At 50.1% G+C, this 12,958-nt stretch overlaps 1 protein-coding gene across 1 annotated transcript; it reads left to right on the top strand.

Moving 5' to 3' along the window:
* The first annotated feature begins 1,118 nt into the window (after positions 1–1,118).
* On the top strand, positions 1,119–8,060 carry LOC119697166 (solute carrier family 22 member 13-like). Its single transcript, XM_038127473.1, has 10 exons — positions 1,119–1,947; positions 3,275–3,378; positions 3,830–3,984; positions 4,088–4,256; positions 4,689–4,809; positions 5,362–5,456; positions 5,934–6,148; positions 6,922–7,030; positions 7,136–7,346; positions 7,476–8,060. Exons 1-10 carry the CDS (start codon positions 1,576–1,578, stop codon positions 7,500–7,502), a joined length of 1,578 nt encoding a protein of 525 aa, XP_037983401.1. The 5' UTR covers positions 1,119–1,575; the 3' UTR covers positions 7,503–8,060.
* Positions 8,061–12,958: the final 4,898 nt, after the last annotated feature.

The raw sequence follows: 12,958 nt of genomic DNA, 5'->3' as shown, positions 1-12,958 counted from the left end.
CCATGTGGGATTGACCCACTCAGCCCTCCATGATGGAGACAGTTATGAAGACAACTTTCCATGAGAAATGTCATCTGAGGGTGACAAAGGACTGAAGCTTTCCCAGGGCTTCCAAAGAGCCTGGCTGGTCCTGGCTGGAAGAAGAGCTCTGAGGAAGGAGTCACATCTGCATTAGCACAGGAAAGTCACTCAGATCTGGGTCACCCCCAAGGAGGTTTTATAGTCATAAACTGCACCTCTGCCAAGAAAATTCCCCAGCTGGGGGCTGAGGAATGGCAGGGGACACCATGAGCCACACACAACAGGGTGAGCCTGAAGACTTGGGCCTGGTGCACACTGACAGAGAAGGCAGGACAGGGACAAATGTCTCTGCCTGAGCAGCTCTCCTTGGCCAAGACATCCCACCAAAAGGCCAGAGATGCATTTAGGGTAAACAAATCGCTGGAAGTCATGTGGCTCAGCATTCTGCTCAGGGCATGGCTCTGAATAACAGCAAGTCCACTCATCCCAGGATGTGGATGCAGAGCTGGGTGATGTTTGGCTGTGTGGTGTGTGCAGGTGATAAATGCACAGCCCTGCTGTGAATTCACAATACTCCAAATAAGCTTTGAAATGAGCAGGTTACTGATGTGTTCATGGCTCTGGAAAAAGCAGCCAGGAGCTCTGGCAAAACCAACTTTTGCCAAATGACACACAAAATTTCACACACTGAGGGCAATGCAGCTAGCCAGTTTGCCCGGAATAAAGATGCAAGCCACTCAGGGAGTCGACCCAGGAAGCAGCTCAGATGTGCAGCAGCAATCAGGTCAATCTGCTTTTCAAGTGACATCAGAACCTCAGGCAAAGCCAAGCTGGTGTCATTTCCCAAATCCTGTGTGCTCTGAATGTCTGTGTGTGCAACCTGCTGTTTTCCCTGAGGATACTCCCTGAGCCAGGTCTATTTTAGCATTATCCCCAGAAACTGTAGTTTAGATCTAGTTTTATGACTAACCAGTGTTTCTACAAATGAAAACAGAGAGCTTGGGACACAGCTGTCAAGAACAAGTCTATTGGACTACCAGACATATTTCCTGCTCCTCAGGAGAAGTGTTCTTCTGCTTCCCTTCCATATTCTCTAACATATCTCTGTCTCCAGGATGCGCTACATAGTCATTAAACCATTAATGGGAGCAGCAAATTTACTCTGTTTGCATCCCCACCCCCTGCAAAATGAACCCTCATCTGTGGAATCCCAACTTCATGCCACACACACAAACTTGGAGCTGCAGCACAGCTGCCTTCAGAAGGCCTTGTGACACTTCTCAGGCTGGAGAAGGACAAGATGTCACTATACCATGCCCAAGAGTGGCAGTGCTCTGGCACCTTTGTTCTGTTCCCAAGAGCAGGGAGGGAATGTCTGGTGACAAAGTGCAGCCAGGAGCACTACACTGTATCATCATAATGGACTGGTGTGCCAGTGCAGGTGCTCATTTTATCACACTGGATTAGGGCTTTAGTGCTCACACAGTTTAAACATTAATATTTGCCTATTTAAGCCATAGGCACCAGTGCAGCCTGGCCACAGAGGTGCTCGCCATGGCTGAGTTTGGGGATCTTCTGAGGGCTCTGGGGGAGTTTGGGCTCTACCAGAAACTGCTGATCCTGCTCCTCTCTCTCCCGCTGCTTCTCAACCCTTTCCAAATGGTTGGCCAAGTGTTCATGGTTGTGGAAGTGCCTCACCACTGTGACACCAGCTGGATCCGCGCCGTCGGCCCCAACCTGACGGAGGAAGAGCAGCTGAACCTCACCCTGCCCCGCGGCGCGGACGGGCAGTTTGAGCAGTGCTCCATGTTCTCCCCGGTGGACTGGGACCTGGATTCCATCCTGGCCTATGGACTGAACCACACGCAGAAGTGCAGCAGTGGCTGGGTGTACCCCTCGGAACAGCCACCGTCCCTGCTGACCGAGGTCTGTACGCGCTGCGTGATGAGACAGGGGCGTGGAAAGGAGGGCATGGGAATATCCTGGGCTCTGCCCTGGTCAGCCAGGGCCAGCAGTGGTAGGAGGGGCTGGAATATCCTGGCCTGTGCTTTGGTCAGCCAGTACCAGCTGTGGTGCAGTCAGGATGAGATTCACTGCAGGATTTTGCCTCCATCACACAGATGGCAGCTGGGATCCCTGGGAGCTTGTCGCAGCAAGGCCATGGTGAAGATGCCGGGGGAGGGCACAGGCAGGGACCGTGGGGGTGTGAGTCCAGCACATGTTCTGCCCGCCATCTGTCCCATTTCCACTACCCACACCCTTGACTTCATGACGTATCTGCCTGGAGGAACCTTTTGGCCATCCCTGTCACAGTATCCCCTGTTCTTCTGCCTGCTTCTACTCACATCAGCTCCCCTCTGAAAGACATTTACCTTCCAAGTGCTGGCCATTGATATTTCTTGGGCCTCCTGAAACCTTCAGGGCTGTGACAAGACATGCCAGGGCCATGCAGCTGAGCAAAAGCCTTGTTTATCAGCATCCTCAACTTCTCTATTCTGCCTCATCTCCCACCTTCTAGTTTACATGATAGCAGTCTGTCAAAGGTTGTACTTGATGTTCATGGAGATCTTTTCCAACAAAATGATTCCTTGATTCTGTCATTCTCCCTCTGTGGACCTTTGCTCCTTCCTCACTTTCCCTCATGCCTCCTCCCTCCTTCCCTACCTGCCAGCTCCAGCACTTTCTCACAAGTACCTTCCATGGAGCTGGGACAGAGGAGAAAGTCCAGCCTCCGGCATTTGCAAAGCCTCCTTGGTGTCCCTGAAGCACCAAGTCCATTTCACACAAGGCTTCTCTAGAGATTTCAGCAGCTGCATCCATTCCCATTCCTCCTTTATCAGTACAAAACACTGCTCTCCTCCTCTTTCCCCTTGCCCTGCCTTTTCAGCCAGAGAAGCAATCTGATACAGCTCTCACCCCAAGGCCACACTGAAACAAAACTTGACAACCAGGACGTTCCCTCAGGGACCTTTGGGCTGGAGGGGAATCCTGCAGATGCCAGCACCCAGCAGATGGGCACCAGTGTGCCGGGGCATGCTGAGCGCCTCGTGTGCCCCTCCCACCATTGATTTGTGTCCTAAGTGCTCACCATGAAGGGCTCAAGCCCTTCTCAGGGCTTCTCTGCTCCCAGGGGATGGAGCAAGAACTCAGGCACCCAAATTCTGGATCCACAATCAACCAGAAAGGCTGCCCAACTGCAGAAAGCAGCTGGAGTCTGTCAAAAGCAACAGCTTCTGTGTTTTCCTTCCTCCAGTTTGACCTGGTGTGTGACAGGGCGTTCCTGAATGATGTCTCCCAGTCCATCTACATGGCTGGGCTTCTCATTGGAGCCATGATCTTTGGGATGCTAAGTGACAGGTGAGGAAACACAGTTCCTGCCCAGAGACACTGCCCAGCACCCAGGGACAGCCCAAATCAGCAGGCAGACTGTCCATGCACTGAACCTCCACAGGATGCAAACCCCTTGCCTGAGATTGGGCATCTGGGCCCACCTGAGAAGTCTGGAAATGGCTGAGGGTTGAAAAGAGAGGCAGATACATCCTTGTGGGAGGTTCATCAGGAATCACAAGTTTAGCCCCTGCCGGTGTCTCAGGCTTTGCCACAACCATGATGGGTCAACACTGGAGACACTGATTTTTCTGCACATTGTTTCTTGAGGTGTATAGAGGAGCTTTGTTCACATGGATGTCAAATCTCCCCTGGTTTTCAAATCACTTTGCATCCCTCCTGGGCTCTTCTCTCTCCCCTTGAGGTCTCTCCAGGTCTTCCCTCTGACTTCTCTGACTGGGTCTTCCCTCTCCTTCCACAGGATAGGCAGGCGGCCAGTCTTTCTCATCTGCGTCCTCCTCCAGGGTGTGTTTGGCCTGGGAATTGCCTTTGTGCCCCATTTCTATGTGTTCATGGCCTTCAGGTGTGTCGTGGGAGCTGCGGTGTCAGGAATTATGATCACAGTTGTATCCCTGGGTGAGTGGGAGGCCCTTGCCCTGAGGCAGCAGATGTGGCCTCACATGATATAATAAGAAAAGCAAGCCCAAAACAAAGCCTGAACCTTTGTTTTACCTCTTAGCTACAGAATGGGTTGGTGTCTCCCACCGGACAAAGGCACTGATGGTCACTCACACAGCATTCGCCATCGGGCAGATGTCAGTGGCTGGTTTGAGTTATGGAATTCGCAACTGGAGGCTGCTGGAGATTGCAGGATCTGCTCCTATGTTTGCCCTTTTCTTCTACATCTGGTAAGCAGGAGCAGGGCAGAGTTTCTGGAAGACACAACACTGATGTGAGGGTGAGAGCGAGGAGGAGGCAGCAGCTCAGAACCAAGCTGGGTCTTTCCCATCGGAGTGCAGCTGCTGCAGGAGCTGCTGCACAGCTCAGCACATCTCCCTGGGTACTGCACTGCTGAGAGCAGCAGCTGCTTTGCTTCACATCTCCAAATGTGGCCTTTGGAGCCTAAATTTTGGGTGTTTAGCCCCATTGATCGCAAGGGCCTTTCACTTTCAAGTCGGGCTTGATGATCCTTGTGGGTCCCTTCCAAGGCTGAAGATTCTGTGCTTCTGGGATCTGATCCTGTGGTGATTCCAAGGCCTGCTGGACGTGGTTCCAGAGAAAGGGGCTGTGGGGGAGCTCAGCAGGACACAGCAGCATGTGCTGGCCTCCTCTCGTGGCAGGGTGCTCCCAGAGTCAGCTCGCTGGCTGGTGACCAAGGGCAGAATCGAGGAAGCCAAGAAGGTGCTGCAGAAGGCGGCAGCCACCAACAAGCGCAGCCTCCCACCAGAGCTCCTGCAGCAGGTACTGGGGGGTTCCTGTCCTCAGACACTGCCCTGGGCCTTGCAGCAGCGCCTGCAGCTCAGCTCATCCCAGAAACATCTCTGCATTCCCTCTGGGGATGGCCATGGGCTGTGGGCGACTCCAGCTCCAGCTGAGTTCCACAGGGACGAGGTCAGGGAAGAGGCCCAGCTTCTGATGAGGCTCAGCCTGGAGCTTTCTGGGGTCCCCCCGGGGATGTGGGAAAGACTGAAATGCTTCCCTGGCTTTTCTCCTCTGAGGATTCCAGGAGTGTGACTGATGAGCACAGACTGTCTCTTTAGTCTCTGGGTTTCCATGCAGAAATGCCTGAAGGGGAGTTTCCTCCTTGCCCACCCCAAAGTTCCTGCACTGGGGACATGTTCTGCCTGAGGAACCTCTCAGGACACCCAGAGGGCAGTGGGGCTGCCCTCCCTCCCAGACCACTGGGGTCACAGACCTGTCCCACCGAGGCTTTCCATGGAGTGCAGGTGGAAAAGGAGCTGGCCATGGGTTTCCTTTTGCTGCTTTGACTCTTTGACTTTCTGTGTTTTGAAGCTGAAGCCTGAGAAAGAGGTCAAGTCTGGAAGCTTCCTGGATCTCTTCAGGACAAAGAACCTGCGGAAGGTGACTTTAATCATGTCATGTGTCTGGTAAGACATTCCCTGGTCCCCTCTAGGTGGAAGAGAAGAAGTTGATGGTTGACAAGAACAGTAGATTAAAGTGATTTTTCTGGTAATATACATGTGTATGTCTTTATCTGCCATCATTCTACCTCCACATACTGGACCAGATTTGCCATGGCTGGGCATGGCAAGAAGATGATTATCCATGACACTGTGGCTTTTGCTAGAAAGGCTTGAGTAATTCCAGCTTTGGCAGTCCCTGGGCCCTGGAGGAGTTGTGTGCCTATCTGGAAGCTTTGGGTTCAGTCTTGAATTTGCAGAATATGGAGATCCATTCTGCTTTATCTCCTGCAACGACATCCCACACAATTGGCAAAGGTGCTGACTAGAAGCAAAACAGAGATTGTTAGGAATTTAAATAAGTTGCATGTGTTCTAACCTTTCTAATTTTTGGTTATAAACCCCCAGAGAACCATCTGGTGACATGTTTTACTTGAATTTCAGGTTTGCAGACAGCATTGTCTACTACGGGCTGAGCCTCAGCGTGACAGATTTTGGTCTGGACATCTACCTGACACAGCTGGCCTTTGGGGCAGTGGAGCTCCCAGCTCGAATTTCCTGCATTTTCCTGCTGGAGTGGTTTGGGAGGAAGAAAGTGCAGGGCATTCTCCTGCTGCTGGCTGGCCTGATATGTCTCATCCTCACTGGCATCCCTGAAGGTGAACCTTCCCAGCCTGTGTGAGCTGAGCTGGGCAGGGCCCTGCACATCCCTACCCTTGTTCAGAGCCATCCTTGCATCCTGGCAGACCCACGCTCACTCCCACGGGCTCAGCTGCCCCCAGTGTCACAGCCCAGGCTGCTTCATTCCCAGCCTTCTGGCTTCCCCTCACCTTGGATTCCTTCTCCCTCAGGGCTGTGCCTGGTTCTCCCACAGCTCCTGGCCCTTGGCAGGCAGTGTCCATTAGACACCACCAACCACTAGACACCACCACCTCCTGGCAGAAAGCTATGGCAGAAGAAGTGCTCTAAAAGCCACCATGTCTCCCTTTCTTAGCTGAAGAGAAAAAGCAAATGCCCACTCCCCCTCATCTGTTTGCATTTGTTTGTGCTCCAGTCCATACCCCACCCTGGCTGATGTGCAGTGCTGTGAGTGAGGCTGCAGGTAACACTGGGCCTTCCCAATGCTTTCTAATTCAGGGACATGGCATTTGCAACCAAGCACTCCCCAAACACCTGTGCTGGCTCAGCAGCTCACTTCAGTTCCACATCTAGAATATGCCCAAGGCCTCAGGAGAAATCTGGGTTCTCTTTGCCCGAGGATATTTGCCAGGTAAGGGGATGCTGGGGATCATTTCCCATGGGTCAGGTTGTACGTTTGTTTAGCAAGTCTGTTAGAAAGGGCTGTCCCAAGAAACTCCTCTGTAGAGTGCTCTGGTCCCAAGTGAACCATCCCCCTGGAGGTTACAATGGTTGTCTCTGCTCCTCCCCTCAGACCAGCCCGTGGTAATCACTGTCCTGGCCATCATTGGCAAGTTCACAGCCACGGCCGCTTTCTCCACCTCCTATGTCTATGCCGCTGAGCTCTTCCCCACCATCCTCAGGTGAGATGTGCCCCCACATCAGAGTTCCCTTCTGCCATGGCTGGAGGTGGCCATGGGGCCACATTCAGTGCAGGAGTGTTGACCCCCTGCCCCTCTCTCCCACAGACAGACAGGTGTGGGGCTGTGCTCGACCATGGCGAGGGTGGCCGGGATCCTGGCCCCGCTGATCATTCCCCTGGACCAGTACCACCGGGCCATCCCCAAAGCCATCTTTGGGAGCATCCCTGTGCTGGTGGCCCTCTTCTGCATCCTGCTGCCTGAGACCCGCGGCGTTGACCTGGCAGATGACACAGAGAATGAACAACTTCCAGCTGGGGTGGGTACAGGGAACTCTGAATTTAAGGGGAAAAAAAATATCCAAAACTGCACATTTAAGGCAAAGACTAAAAGCCAGAATCAGGGATGAATACAGTCTCATCTCCTCTTCTTTCCTTCTTACCTTCAGGAGCAGAAAACTGAAGTGTCTCTCTGAGACACCAGAGATGATGACAGAGACTTGGAGAAGGATGTCTGCAGATGCTCAGAGAGGAAGCAATGATTGCACAGGCATCTACTAACAGTCTGAGCCCATCATTCTTGAAGCAGACCAGGGAGGCATTGTGGCCTGGAAACTGATCTTTCAGATGATGAGCATAATATCCATGGTTATAGGGAGAGGAGATCTATGTCACTCTACCCTTGGAACAGATGCACTTCCATGTGTCCCTGAAACCCAGTTTGGTCATGCCTGGCTGGCCTCCCAACGTGTTCCCCAGTCCTTTGCAAGCTGGTACCCATGGAACCATCCCTGTCGTGTTTTACAGCAATGAAGAACCACAATTGTAGTAAAGACACGTGTTTCTTCATCCACAACAGCCAATCTGTATTCACAGTTCATATTCATATCATTTTCTAAAGGCATTGTGTTTAATTCTAATTGGTTAGTAACTTACTGCAACTCAGTTCATTGGTTTGTAGTTGCTTATGTCCGTGCATGATAAAGGCTTTCTTCTTTACAGATGTTTACTTTTTTTCTTCATAGATTCTCACGAGTACAGACTTCTTATTTTCACAGTTGTCAGATGGTTCTCACGGGTAAAGGCTGCCAGGCTGATTCTCACAGATACCTGTCAGGCCAGCTGTTAGCTGTACTCAGCAGAAGCAGTAGGTCTGAACTATGATTTAACAAGGCCTTTCTTTTGTAAGGTTTTACCCAAATTCATCAAATCACCAGTAGAGTGGCTGTACTGGGCAAAAGGGGGCGCTGGGTTTGTCCCTCCTGCACTCAATCCCTTGGGTCGTCGGGCTGCGCGTCAGCCCAAGCCTCGACGTTTGATCAGGATGTCACTGCACCCCTGTCACACACACACGTATTTAGCTTTTCTTTCCATGTGGTGTTGAAGTTGAGTTTCTACATGAATAATATAAATTATGCTCTGAGTTTGATAAGAGACACTTGTAATGCAATATGTGAATAATAAATGGTGTTGACTCTTTTTTTTCCTACTGTTTCACAGTTGGCCTTTGTAACTGCTCTTGGCTCTGGAGTGTTTTCTACACAGAAGTTGTAAGTCTGTAATTTAACATGCAGATGGAAACGAGCTTTGTTTCCATCAGACACAAACAATGCAAAAACAGAGTGTTAAAGCAGAGTGGCTGCATTCAATAAGGACTTTTTTCTTCTTTTAAAGTCTTCCAATGAACAATCTGCATTTATTTTCTCTACTAGCAGCTGTAGAAGTTTTCTGAATTGCATGGGTGATGCCACGTCTGGGGCCACCATTTGATGTGGTGGTCTTCAGGGCAGTTAGGACTTGGTGAAGTGAAGGAGAGATCTTGACTCCATTTCAGAAGGCTGGTTTATTATATTATGATATATATTACATTAAAAAGACCACACTATACTACAAAGAATAGAGAGAAAGATTCATCAGAAGGCGAGACAGGAATAGAAAGGAATGAATAACAAAGTTCTGTGACTCCCCGAGAGTTCGAGAGCTGCTGCCTCCTCGATTGACCACCAAGTAGAAACATCTTACATTGACTAATCAAGAAAGGACCTGCTGCATTCCACAGTAGCAGATAACAAATTGTTTACACTTGAAGCTGAGGCCCTCTCAGCTTCTCAGGAGAAGAAAATCCTAGCAAAGGGATTTTCATAAAATATCATAACTACACATAGGAATGCTGCAATTCGATGCCAAACTGTGTGGGCATTTGAGCAGTTTTCCTCAGTCACGGAGAGACTTTTACAGCGTCCTTTAGTTGGCTGCTGCTAGCTCAGTCATGACATTTTAGTGTCATCTAGTGCCATGTAAAAGGAAGGGAAGGGTGGGCTGCTGTCCTCTGCTAATTTGATTGCCAGCAGAGGATGTATTTCAGTGCCCTCTGATGAATCCATCTCCTCAAGCACATCACTGCTCTCAAAGAAGGAGAAGGCTACTCACTCAGATTTGCTGCACTCTTTGGTTTCCAATCTCTTTGTGCTCTAGTAAATGTGCTTTGGGGGCTGGGGTGTCCCAAGTCCAGGCCAGATGTGCCTGGAGCTGATATTCATTTTGTGCTTTGGCTTTGGTGCACAAAATCAATCCTGTGAAACTTGGTCACGAGGAACTTGGCCATGTGGAACTTGGTCTGGAGATGGGATCGGGAGTTTGCAAGATCTGGGCTTTGGCAGTGGAGGGAAAGGAACTGAGGAAGGGGCTGGAGCACCTGGAGCAGCTGAGGGAGCTGGGGGAGCTCAGCCTGGAGAAAAGGAGGCTCAGGGGGGACCTTCTCACTCTTTACAAATCCCTGACAGGAGGATGCAGCCAGGAGGGGGTCAGTCTCTTCTCCCAAGTAACAAATGACAGGACAAGTGGAAATGGTCCCAAGTTGCACCACAGGAGGTTTAAATTGGATAATAGGGAAAATTTCTTCTCCACAGGGTTGTCCAAGACTGGAACAGGCTTTCCAGGCCTCTGGTGGAGTCATCACCCTTGGGGGTATCTAAAAGACACATAGCTGTGTCATTTAGGGATGCGCTTTCTTGGCAGATCTGGCAGTGCTGGGATGATGGCTGGAGCCAGTGGTCTTAGAGGTCTTTTCCTCCCTAAATGAACCAATGATTCTCTGGCTTCTTGCACAGTCAGGAGAGCAGCTTTAATGCTCATCTCCTCACCCTGCTTGGTCCTTTTTCCAAGCTTTGCTCTTCTCGTGGACCTGGGGCTTCCCAGCCTGGGGTCAGGTGAAAGGAGAGGGTGATGTCCTCTAGGTAAAGGGGAATGTCCAGGATGCTGACATCTCTGCCCCACAGCCAGGATTTCAGCACAGTTTGTTGGTGTCACTGACACTGAAAATGTGCTGATTATCCCAGTGGTCCCTGTGGGGCTCCTCTGACACCAGGAGCTGTTTTGGCCCTGCTTCTGAGTCTGAGGATGATTTTATGATGATACTCTATTCCTGATCAATCTTCTTTATGTCCAGAAATGGGTGCTGTACTTTAAGGTTGATCTGGGGGATGGGTGTTAGCCCTGCCCTGAAGGCTCCTGCACAGGCTTTGTTCAAAGACTCACTCCAGGGTGTGCTGGGTGCAGCACAGACGACATCACTTTGCTGCTGTCTTGGCTTAGAGACAAATTTAGGAGAAAACACCTTGGAATTAATGTTTCCTCCAGAGAAGGGCTTCAGTAATGCCTTTTGCCAATGAGAGAAATGGATGCCAGTGAGTGAAAGAGACCCCTGTTTATTAACAAAGCAAGGTGCCCGCAAGGCACAGAAAAAGACTGAATAAATGCTAGACATTTATTTTCAGAACCTTACCCCCCACCCAACAAAAAAACTCAAAATGCCCAGGGAAGAAATAAACAGGCTGGCTGGCCACATGGCTGGGAAGGCAAAAACAGCAGTGGCCCCTTTGTCTCAGGGAAAGAGAAAAGAGAAAAGGAGTTCACGTAGCAGCCAGAGGGGAACTTGCTAAACCTCTGGCTTTGATCTCCTCCTCACAGCAGATGAAGCTGGTGGGTTTTGGTGTCCTTTGTCTTGTTGGTTCATTTTTTTTTCTGAGGTCTCAGGCTTGGAGCAGCTCCCACCTGCAGGTCCTGGTCCATCTCAGCAACTGTCTGATTTCAGACCAAAAACCAAGCCAAAAGAGTTCAAGAATAAAAAATGGAGGATTGCTGCTGCAGGTCAGGGAAAAGGGTGGGGAAAGAAAAAAAAATAAACTTCTTGCTTAAGCTACCAAAAAAAAAATTAGTCAAGAAACAAAGTAGCTGCCAATGTCTACAGCAGGGCACTGAGCATGCCTGGGAGTGAGCCTTAAGTTGCAATGCAAGATGTGGCAGGGTGTTTATTCTATTGCCATCTGTAGAACCAGGTGAGGCAGTTATCTTCCGTTCATGGGTCAGCCATTAAAGCCAGGTGGGGCAATTTTTTTATCTCTTCCAGGACCCATCCTTCCCCCAGGAAATATCTTCCTTTAATGGGCCAGAGAGTGTCCCTGTATGATTGATAAAATTCCATCATCCCATGGGGAGATGCTGCGCCCAGGGCAGGAGCCCAGCATTCCTACCTGGATCCAATCTGAGCCTGGCAACAGCACAGCAGCCTTTGCCCCCTGCATTCCCAGAGGAGCAGCTTTCTTCTGCCCTGCATTGCCAGAGGGAGAGCAGGCCCATCTCCAGCAGCCCTGGAGCTGCAGAGGAAAACTCCAGCCTTGTGCAGGATCCCTGCTCCAGCAGAACCACAGCTGGCACTGCAGGAGGGCTGAGCCACCATGGAATGGCACTGCTGCCACCACCCTGACCCACAGGGGCTCAGCTCCTCTTCTGACTCTGGCAGTGGTGCTCTGTATTACTGAATTTTTATTTTTATTTTCCTAATAAAGAACTGTCACTCCTGCTCCCATATGTTTGCCAGAGAACCCCTTAATTTAAAAATTACAATAATTTGGGGGGGTGGGGGTGGTTACATTTCCATTTCAGGGGAGGCTCCTGCCTTCCTTAGCAGACACCTGTCTTTTCAAACCAAGCCAGTCTTTGAACGAAGCCCTCACCAGGGCTCCCAGGCTCCCAATCCTTTCTCCAGATCCATCTTAAAGCTACAGCAGCCATTTCTGGGCATAAAACAGGCAGAGAATAGAGCACCACCAAAAAATCACCCCAAGACTGTTCTTAGCTAATTTGTTTTTTTGTTAGTTTAAGTAAGAAGATTCTTTTTTCCCCTTTTCCTGGCCTGAAGAAACTGCAGCAGCACTCCTTCAGTGGCTTTTGGTTTTTTTCTTGAATTGTTCACCTAGGTTTTTGTCCAAGATCAGATAATTGCCAGGAGCCAATCAGGCAAGAGTGCAGGAACTGCTCTGCCTGGCCTGAGACCTCAGCAAAAGCTGAACCAACAAGAGAAAAGACACTAAAATCCACCAGCTTCACTTGCTGTGAGGAGGAGACCAATGCCAGAGGTTCCACAGGTTCCCGTCTGTTTTGCCCGAGCTGCTGCATGAGCTTTTTTCCTACCCTGAGACAAAAAAGCTGGTGCCATTTTGTTCCCCCTGCCACACAGCTGGTCTGTTTGTTTCTTTTCCTGGCATTTTGGGGTTTTTTGTTCTGCTGTGGGGGGAGTGTGTGTGTGCTGGGGGTAAGGTTCTGATGGTTCAATGTCTAGCATTTGTTCAATTTTTTTTCCTTTGCCATGTGGGCACTTTGTCAATAAACAGTTGGGTTTTTTCACTTTTACCCACTGGTATCCATTTTCTCATTGACAGGAAAAGGGATTAATGAAGCCTTTTTTTCTTGAGCAGAAACACTCATTCCATTTTCTCCTAAATTTGTCCCTAAAATGAGAAAACCTGCTCTTCCCAGCTAAACCTCTCTACCCCATTTTGTCCTCATCACCTCGTTAACTTTTTGGCTCCCTCCCTTCAATATGGAATCATCCTCTTTGCCTTAGTTATTCCTTTGGTCACATTTTACCCTT

The sequence above is a fragment of the Motacilla alba genome, chromosome 2 (genome assembly GCF_015832195.1).
Source record: "Motacilla alba alba isolate MOTALB_02 chromosome 2, Motacilla_alba_V1.0_pri, whole genome shotgun sequence".
Lineage (NCBI taxonomy): Eukaryota > Metazoa > Chordata > Aves > Passeriformes > Motacillidae > Motacilla > Motacilla alba.
This window is presented reverse-complemented; position numbering and strand designations above follow the sequence as displayed.